Here is a 9,174-nt window from a genome sequence, read left to right as displayed (position 1 = left end):
TATATATATATATATATATATATATTGCGTATTTTAATTGCAATTTTAGTTCGAAACATTTACTAATTCGGCTATGCATGTTCAACTATAGTTGAGCTCTTTTAGATAAAGTATGAAATATATTCTCACTTTGCTTTACATCAAAATCATAAAAAAAGCCTAAAGTATGCCCGTAGAATACTCTAAATTTTAAAAAATAGAATAATTAGAACGGTTCGAAATTGGGCGGACTTCGTAAGCAGATAAAGGACATATAGCCTTTTTTTTTGGATAACCGGGTTTCTTGGGGCGAGGCCCAGACTAATCCCGGGGCCGCGAGCCAGCCATGTAAATTGAATTATGCGCTCCCTCCCCAACCTGGGGTTCGAATTCGGGGCGGGACAGACGTTTTGCGCCCCCGTTTCACCGGTTGAACTAACCAGATTGGATTAGCCTTTTGTTTCCAAGAACATAACAACAAAACGTTCAACACAATAACATGGAATGGAGTAATTAATGACAAAGTTTAAGTAATCGGATTAATTATATATATTGTTGATCCTTACCAAGTGTAAATAGTATTTTTCAACAAAAAAAAAGGTATTTTCCAACCTTATTTACAAGCAGAAAAATGAGATTTATTTCATTTATTTATGATATATAACATAGTTCTTATGAAAAATTTAAAAGATGGAGGATTATGATCGTAAAATGGTAGTGATGGTTCTAATCGGCTGCGCCATTGCTTGAACTAGAATTTTATATTCATAAGTTTCTCGATGAAAGTTAGATTGATTCGAGTAAGATAATTCAATAGAGCGCAAAAGGGTGTATATACATATATGTACATACACGTATACACCTACACATACACATATACTCACGTATAAAAGTAATTAAGACGAATATGTTGTATTGCATATACTCTTCTTATAATACACATAAACGGTGGGATGCAAGTAAATTAATATGTTAATTACCAGAACTATGTTAACTATATCATATATGTTTACTGCTATATTTAGAAACTTTGGTCCTAATAGATAAACAGTGGATTTCAATCATTGTAAATTAAGAGAGAGAGATATAAAGAACATTGAACTGAAAACGATTAGTTTCATACAAATATAACTAATTGAGTTTTAATTCTTAATTAACCACAATAGAGTAGTTAAACTTACACAAACACCATTCTAAAAAAAAACATGTTCATACTAATTCAATAAAATTAAATTAAAAACCTAATTCAAAACTCATACAAAGATGTTGTCTTTTTCCCCCCACTAGGGTTTTTTTTTTCCATGGAACCCCATAAACTAGTAAATTAACACGGCATAATCATCCCCAAACCTGTATTAGCGATACTAATTATAATGATCATCGCGATCTGGTTAACTGGGTTTCATTTAGAGAGGATTACTTGTGGAAGAAGAGCTGACATTAGATACATCGCTCCACGAACTGGCAATGGCGGCGGAGACATTCCAAAACTGTTCGGTGTTCCCAAGAAGTTGTCTGGACATGTTCAGTTGACGATCTTGATTATTTTTATTGTCCTTCGCTTTGACTGAAGCTAACTGAGAAGCTGCTGCTGTATCCATGGCCGCAGCAGCAGACGAAGAAGAAGAAGATGAAATGTTGTGGAAGATGTTCTTTGCCCTAAAATGACTCGACCCGTTTACTCCATAACTTGAATCCATACCCATCTGATAATCAAACGGGTACAACCCGGAAGACAGCGACGGTGAAGCCATCTCCAAGCCGCCGAGCAGCCGGAAACCGCCACTGCTCGAGCCCCGACAAAAGCCCAGAAGCGGTTAGGTCAGGACGAGGGTGATGCTGATGATGTTCGTAAGAACCTGAAACGGCGCCGTACTGGAAGATGGTGAATTCATGGTGTGGATCCAATGGTAAAGAAGATACAGGCCCTATTCCACGATCATGGCTTGTGTCCGATCCAGTGTTGTAGGAAGAGAGCATCGAACTCATAGATGAAGTTGTTGGTCCAACAATGGGATTTGAGTCTTGGGACCTAGAACTGGTACTGGAACTGTTGTTTCCTCTGCCGCTACTGCTTTTGGAACGCTTGTTTTTCCGGCAACCACCGCCGACCGGAACGGTCCTTAGGGCACCGCCGCGTGTCCAGTAACGGCGGCAGGTCTTGCAGAAGTGGCGAGGCTGAGAGAGGTTGTAGTTGTTGAAGTAGCAGAACTTGGTATTGGTGGATTCACATCTTGGACATTTCAAGGCTGCTTCAGGCATGGTTATGTTCGCCTGTCTGGCTCTTTCCGCCATGGAACCTGGCCTCACTGATGAACCTGTGCTCCTGCCGCCATCTCCTCCTCCATGCGGCGGTTGCGGTTGAGGAGGAGGAATGATTGTTTGCTGAATACATAAATTTGAGAAAAGAAAAAAAAAAGTGAGAAGTGATCTAAGCATGAAAAGATCACAAGGGTATATTCAGAATTCAACCATGGACATAGATATATATATATATACACATATATATATATATGCAAGATATCATCAAAAGTGAGAACAAGGAAGAATCTCTTTCTACTTCTGTTTTGTTCCTCTTTATTTTTTATTCTTGGGGGAAAAACTATAAACCCCATGAAATCGAAACGAAGAAAAATAAATGTATGAAGAGAGAGAGAGAGAGAGAGGAACTTACATGTTGCCAATTGGAGGGATCAGGATAAGTTGGGAAGGAAGAAAAAACCATTGTTTTCTTCTCCTCTTCTTAATTGATATGAACTCTTTCTCTTGGTACCGTTTGAACAATAAAGGGAGTTGAAGTGGAGAATTACATCAACAGACCAAGGGATGAGAGAGAGGGAGAGATCAAAGCTTAAAGCAAGGACCTTTATTCACACACACACACATATATATATACACGCATATGTATATATATATTATCATAAATAAATAAATATTTGGGTCGGTCCATGGTGTCAAGTTGCTTAACCCATAAGCTTCTTTAGATTCTCTCTGACTCTCATACTGCTGCTTCTGGACTGAGTGTGCAAAAGAGATCACCCCCTTTCTCTCTCTACACTCAGACGTATACATATATATATATATATATACACATATTGCAATATTACTATATATTCCCACCTTTGAAAGGTGTTTTTAAAGTTCACATTCTAACCTATATACATTGGAATATTTATTATCAAGAAAGAAGCTCATATTATATGTAAAATGCTAGTATATAATTAGAACAAAACAATATGTGGACAAGTATCTCATCTCTCTCTCTCTCTATATATATGCTTTAATGGTAATGAAAAGAAGAGGAGCTTTGTGCATTCCGGTCTTAAGTAAACATTTTCTTAAAGGGAAAGGAAGTTGGTCCAAATGGGCCATTTATAAGATATGATTGAAATTGTAATATATAAGAATGGAGCGAAATAATACTTAAAAGCAGCATAAAGTATTTTAATTAAAACAGTCCAACATTCTCCCAAGTGTCCCCCCGTTCATCCTTCCCCTGGGTGTTTCCTTTTTCTTTTTTCTTTTTCCTTTTTTAGTATGTTTCGATTTTTATTTTGCGTGGGAGTATTGGTAGGGGTGTAAAACGGGTCGGCCCGGCCCAGCCCGGCTCGTTCCGATCTGAAAAAAATTTAGTCCAGCCCAGTCCAGCCCGTTTTTTAGCGAGCCATAAATATATCAGCCCAACCCATATCGTCTTAGCCCGCGAGCCAAACGGCCGGTCCGCGAGCCAAACGAGACAGCGACCTTTTGTGAATTCGGGTATTGGTTAGCCTTAGGGTTGCATGGTATCAAGGGTACCTTGCCCTTATTAGGGGTGTAAAACGGGCCGGCCCGGCTCAGCCCAGCCCGGCTCGTTCCGATCTGAAAAAAAATTTAGTCTAGCCCAACCCGACCCGTTTTTTAGCGAGCCATAAATATTTCAGTCCAACCCATATCGTCTTAGCCCGCGAGCCAAACGAGTCGGCCTGTGAGCCAAAGATATAATTTTTAAAAATAAAATTTTAATACTAAAAATATTTAAAACTAATTTTCATATTTAAAAAATATTTAAAATGTAATAAAAAATAAAATTTTAAACAAAAACAAACTAAATATGTAATAAAAAATATAATTTGTATATAAAAATATTTTAAAATATATAAAAATATTAAAATTTTAAAAAAAATAATTTTTTTTTGGCCCGCGAGCCAGCCCGACTCGTGATGACTGGCCCGCCACGAGTCCGGCTCGTGATGGGCTGGCTCATTTGGCCCGGTTTTTTGTGGACTCAAATATTTTGAACCCATCCCAGAAAAATATGAGCCGACTCACGAGTCGGCCCGCGATCCGCGTTTCGTTTTACATCCCTAAGTATTGGCATTTCAATGCGTGGATACCACGCGCCCCAAAGTCGAGTGTAGAGAGATGGCGATTTCCACGCCACAGCCCCAACCCAAACCATTTTGAGCGAAACAGAGTCCGGTTCGGTCTAATCTTGTTCACCGGTTCACTGATGCAAACGTCCAAACCATGTAAATGGATCGGTTTGGCGATGTAAACCGAATCGGTTATCGGAAGAAAGCAGATGGTACTGAAGCTCCCTAAGCCGAAGTATGTGTATTAGCAATTTCACCTATGAATTGTCATTTACAGTCTCCTTTAAACCGTAGCAATCACATAAACCTCCACTTCATAAGGAAACCTATTCTAAGGCACAATAAACCAGATGATGTATAAATACTCTTAACAATTTGATCCCTTTTTAGTTCTTCATCTCCCTTTCTTCAGGCAGGCCCCCCCAAAAAAAACTCGGGTATTCGCTTCTTTTTTGTCGTCAGCTAGTAAGTAGTGCTGGCGGAATATGTGTTCCAGCAGACAGGACCAGTGGTTGCAGAGAAAACCGAGGTGGACGAAGAATGAGCAGACGAATGCTGAGAAGGATGGTGGTGCCTTGTCTTCTGCTGCAGCTTCTGTTGGTGCATCAGTTTCAGAATGTAACCATCATCATGCAATGTGAAAGGTGTGCTGCATGCATATAAATCACAGAGACCCGGTTCAGAAATCACTCTCGATATTCATAAATATCTTTGAAGTTTGATTTTTAGTTTTCAGAAATCGGGTTTCGATGTGGAATAGAGAGAAGTCCTTTACCTACTGAAGTCGAAGTGTACCAGTTGCATGTCCTCTGAAATCTCCACCTCAACAGTTGCATGAGGACTTGTCTACATGTAGTTAAGAAGGGGACATATATAGTTACATCAGAAAATTATATATCATGTGTTTCAAGAAATCAGAAGATCCAGACAGAATATATTGTGACAAGAATATAAATATCAGACCAAAAGGATGGCAGTAGGGAAATTCAAGTACTTGAACAAGGATGAATGGCAAAGTAAATCCTTCTGCAGGGCCTTTAGACTTCTCAACCACCTGCTGATTTCTTGACATAAGATTTTGCGAACTCGAAACCTGAGAACATTACTTAAATGTTTAAACAAGAATGGACAAAGACCGTAACGTTTCATTACGATGGACAATTAATGAAAAATTGTTCAAGTATCCTGTAGATATATGAATACTTCTAAAGGTGAGATTCAGAACAAGTGAGAACTGATACAATAAATTTGCTAGTTTTGATTGTGCCTTGCAATGCATAATAAGAGTTGAAAACGAGTACGAGAAAGGAGAATTACCTTTTCTTCCAACTCTTTAAGATAAGCAGCCTTCTTTTGGACACTGCTCACGAGTTTCGTCCGTTCAGCCTGAAAAGTCATATACTGAACACTAATGACATAAGACAGGAAGAAGAGATTGTAAGAACATAAGAAAATGGTGGAATGAAACCTTTACTTCTTCCACATCCTTCTTGCAGGTAACAAGAAGTCCTTTCCATCGGATTTCCTTTTTATCCCTTGTGATGATCTCCAATGCCATGAAAACATTGAGTGCATCATAGACCCGTCTTCTTATATTCTTCTCATTGAACTGAAAAATCGTAAAAGAAAGATTTATATTCCTTCTAAATAATGCAAAAATATGAAGTCATCTTTCATGTCATGCTATACCTCTTCTGAAGATCCCAATGTGTCATTCTGCATTGTGCCAAAATCTGAAATAATGTCATCTGCAATCTGGAATCACAAGTATCAAATCTCAATCGATCACAGATTTTCACTTTTGATGATCAAGCAGAAAGGAAATTTATGTTAACACAAAACGCGAAGGGCAGACACCTAATCAGACACGGGATCTGGGAAGGAACTCCATAGCCAGATATTCAGGGGGTTTTAGTTGAAATGACTGCTTATTCCAAACAAATCAACTTTAATTGACGTCAACTTAAATATTCTAGACACCAATCAGTTTAATTCAATTGAACATTACATATCATGCACCCTGTTGTATGGCTTTTCATCTAGTCTATGTGCTTAGCTAAAGATAACCATGCCATGTATATAACCACTTCTTCACCGAAGCAGACATTGTATCCAGATATTTAAACGAAAAGAATTCATCACCTCCTTATATGTAATTATCTTCTTGGCTTCCAGCTTCTGACAAACTGGAAAAACAATCAGCAACTCATTAATATTATCGTCGAGAATCAGAATCAAAACAAAACTTGAAATCTCCAAACCAGCAAAACTTCCGGTTGTGCTTAGTGGGTTCCATTTTTCTTGTTTGGAATAGCAAGGCATTTTGAAGTAGAAATAAAAGAATATATATATATATATGGTTCGAACGTGAAGATAACAGATCCAGAACGCTAAATTGACGAAGTCCACCTCCAGCACTTCTCGATTGTCCTTTCTTCTCTGATCTTTTCCCAAGGCAAAATGAAAAGTGACTTTTAGGTTCAGGTGAAAATCAGAAAGACATGGGGTGAGGAAGCAGCAAACAACATACACTAACCCATTTTCATTTTCATTGTCAAGTGCTAACTTCCTTCTTTCCGGAGTTTTGTCCAATGTAGAAGTATGGTTATGCCTCTTTGGAGTAGAGAAAGGACTATCTTTCTCTCCCAAGCAGCCAATGTCCATCTCTGTACAGAATCGACTGTTTCTGTAGAAATTTTACAAACAACAAGTCAGTGAAAGTCACACTTAAGGGAAGACAGAACAGCATAAATGAACTTCATTCCAATTGAACCAGTTACTAGTAGATGGACAAATACGATGCACCGGAAATATTACTAGCAAATCTAGTGAAGCAAATAGATAGAGCCTACCAATGTCATTCCTTATTTTCAAGTCAACACAGAACCATGAGAAAGATGAACAATGAGAACAAAGCTTCAAGAGCGGCTAAAACCAGTCGGCGACTAAATCGACAGATCATTGGTGCATTGTATATTAATCTCATCGCCAAAAGTCACCTAAGATAATCAGCAAAACAACGGCAACATTCGGGTAACAAACACTTAACTATATTTACCATCAATCAATGCCCTAATTCGACGAGCTGTGGGACACTGAGAGCTCTTTCTGAACTTGACTTCTTATTCGATCGTTCTCAGAACACACACAGAGGCCTCCAAATTGTACGTAAAAGAAGCAGTAACAAAACACGAGCTTCCATTAAACAGGGGCCTCCAAATTGTACGTAAAAGAAGAGTCCACAATCTCAAGAAACCCTAATCGAAACGCGGAGAATGAAACCGAAGCAGAAACAACTCGAAATCGGTGGAAAATCAACAAAGCTCAAGCAAATCACAAATGCATCTAAAACGCAACAAATCGAGAATTCAAAAAGTAAAAGGGCGACAAACCAGAGGCATCTCCGACGGCGAAATTCAAGTGTTTTAGGGTTTTCCGAACTCGAAAGAGGAGATTCTACAAATTTACGCGCTCCTTCTAAAACTGCTGAATCCATCAACACAGCCAGATATACAGAATCTGCTCTCTGCTCTCCGGAGCCCACAAGGCTTTCTTTTTACAAGTGTTGAACAACGTCCGTTACCAAGCGACGTCGTTTCCGCGATCGTCATACGTGCTAGTTATTTATACCGGGAGAAGTCCGCTTCATTAAATTGGGCCTATTTAAAGCACAGCAGATTCCCAACGGCCCAAACTAGCTTCTAACATAATCTCACTTGAATCATTTGTGACGACAAACGTACAAATATATCATTGCTTGTACGTGGCATGTTGCAAAAAATAATTGCATATTGCATCCATCATAATTAATTTCAGAGAAAAAGGGAACGGAAGTCTCGGAACAAAATAAAGGTTCCACAAAATCAGAAAAAAAGATATCGTAATAATTGAGAGGAGAGAGAGATAATGAAGAAGATAAGAGAGAGAATAGCTTAGTCGACTTCCTCAATCTTGGGACCAGCTCCGCTTCCGCCGGAGGGAGGAACATCATCGTCCATTCCGGTCGGAGCACCGCCGCCCATGTCACCGCCGGCACCTTGGTACATCTTGGCGATGATCGGGTTGCATATACTCTCGAGCTCCTTCATCTTGTCCTCGAACTCGTCGGCTTCCGCCAACTGGTTACCCTCCAGCCACTGGATCGCCTGCTCGATCGCGTCCTCGATCTTCTTCTTGTCCGCCGCTGGCAACTTCTCTCCGATCTTCTCGTCCTTGACTGTGTTCCTCATGTTGTACGCGTAGTTCTCCAACGCGTTCTTGGATTCCACCTTCTTCTTGTGCTCCTCGTCCTCTGATTTGTACTTCTCCGCCTCTTGGACCATTCTCTCGATTTCTTCCTTGGACAGACGGCCCTTGTCGTTGGTGATGGTGATCTTGTTCTTCTGTCCTGTCGTTTTGTCCTCGGCCGAGACATTGAGGATACCGTTGGCGTCGATGTCGAAGCAGACCGTGATCTGGGGGACACCTCTGGGAGCAGGAGGGATGCCGGAGAGTTCGAATTTGCCGAGGAGGTTGTTGTCTTTGGTCCTGGCTCGCTCTCCCTCGTACACTTGGATCAGCACTCCGGGCTGGTTGTCAGAATAGGTGGAGAAGACCTGTTCCTTCTTTGTTGGGATGGTCGTGTTCCTCGGGATCAACACCGTCATGACACCGCCAGCGGTTTCAAGACCGAGGGAGAGAGGGGTGACATCCAACAGGAGAAGGTCCTGGACCTTCTCGTTGCCTTCACCGCTGAGAATGGCGGCTTGGACAGCTGCACCATAGGCCACGGCCTCATCTGGGTTGATGGATTTGCAAAGCTCTTTGCCATTGAAGAAGTCTTGAAGGAGCTGCTGAAACT

The 9,174-nt window shown here is 40.2% G+C and overlaps 3 protein-coding genes across 9 annotated transcripts in view; all 3 read right to left on the bottom strand.

The window, feature by feature from the left end:
- Window positions 1-1,692: 1,692 nt before the first annotated feature.
- LOC104824509 (dof zinc finger protein DOF5.1) lies at window positions 1,693-2,864 on the bottom strand. Its single transcript, XM_010556613.2, has 2 exons — window positions 2,654-2,864; window positions 1,693-2,364 (listed from the first exon to the last, which is right to left on the bottom strand). The coding sequence occupies exons 1-2, from the start codon at window positions 2,702-2,704 to the stop codon at window positions 1,693-1,695; spliced, it is 723 nt and encodes a 240-aa protein (XP_010554915.1). The 5' UTR covers window positions 2,705-2,864.
- A 1,696-nt stretch (window positions 2,865-4,560) lies between these two features.
- Window positions 4,561-8,012, bottom strand: LOC104823257 (transcription factor-like protein DPA). Of its 7 annotated transcripts, none has more exons than XM_010554734.2 (10): window positions 7,727-8,012; window positions 6,871-7,020; window positions 6,702-6,778; window positions 6,477-6,520; window positions 6,024-6,089; window positions 5,803-5,943; window positions 5,652-5,735; window positions 5,329-5,427; window positions 5,110-5,180; window positions 4,561-4,983 (listed from the first exon to the last, which is right to left on the bottom strand). In XM_010554734.2, exons 2-10 carry the CDS (start codon window positions 6,996-6,998, stop codon window positions 4,797-4,799), a joined length of 897 nt encoding a protein of 298 aa, XP_010553036.1. In that variant the 5' UTR covers window positions 6,999-7,020; window positions 7,727-8,012; the 3' UTR covers window positions 4,561-4,796. The 7 variants fall into 7 exon arrangements, with proteins under 7 accessions (XP_010553036.1, XP_010553038.1, XP_010553037.1 ...); XM_010554736.2 differs by having other exon boundaries at window positions 6,744-6,778; XM_010554735.1 differs by lacking the exon at window positions 7,727-8,012 and adding an exon at window positions 7,393-7,720.
- Window positions 8,013-8,103: 91 nt separating this feature from the next.
- Window positions 8,104-9,174, bottom strand: part of LOC104823256 (probable mediator of RNA polymerase II transcription subunit 37e) — a 2,855-nt gene continuing 1,784 nt past the window's right edge. The window contains exon 3 of the mRNA XM_010554731.2: window positions 8,104-9,172. Within this exon, the coding sequence (XP_010553033.1) occupies window positions 8,267-9,172 (906 nt within the window). The 3' untranslated portion in view covers window positions 8,104-8,266. The remainder of the gene's footprint in view (window positions 9,173-9,174) is intronic.

This window comes from Tarenaya hassleriana, unplaced genomic scaffold (assembly GCF_000463585.1).
Source record: "Tarenaya hassleriana unplaced genomic scaffold, ASM46358v1 Cleome4, whole genome shotgun sequence".
Classification (NCBI taxonomy): Eukaryota; Viridiplantae; Streptophyta; class Magnoliopsida; order Brassicales; family Cleomaceae; genus Tarenaya; species Tarenaya hassleriana.
The sequence above is the reverse complement of the archived record's forward strand: the minus strand, read 5'-3'. Positions and strand labels throughout refer to the sequence as shown.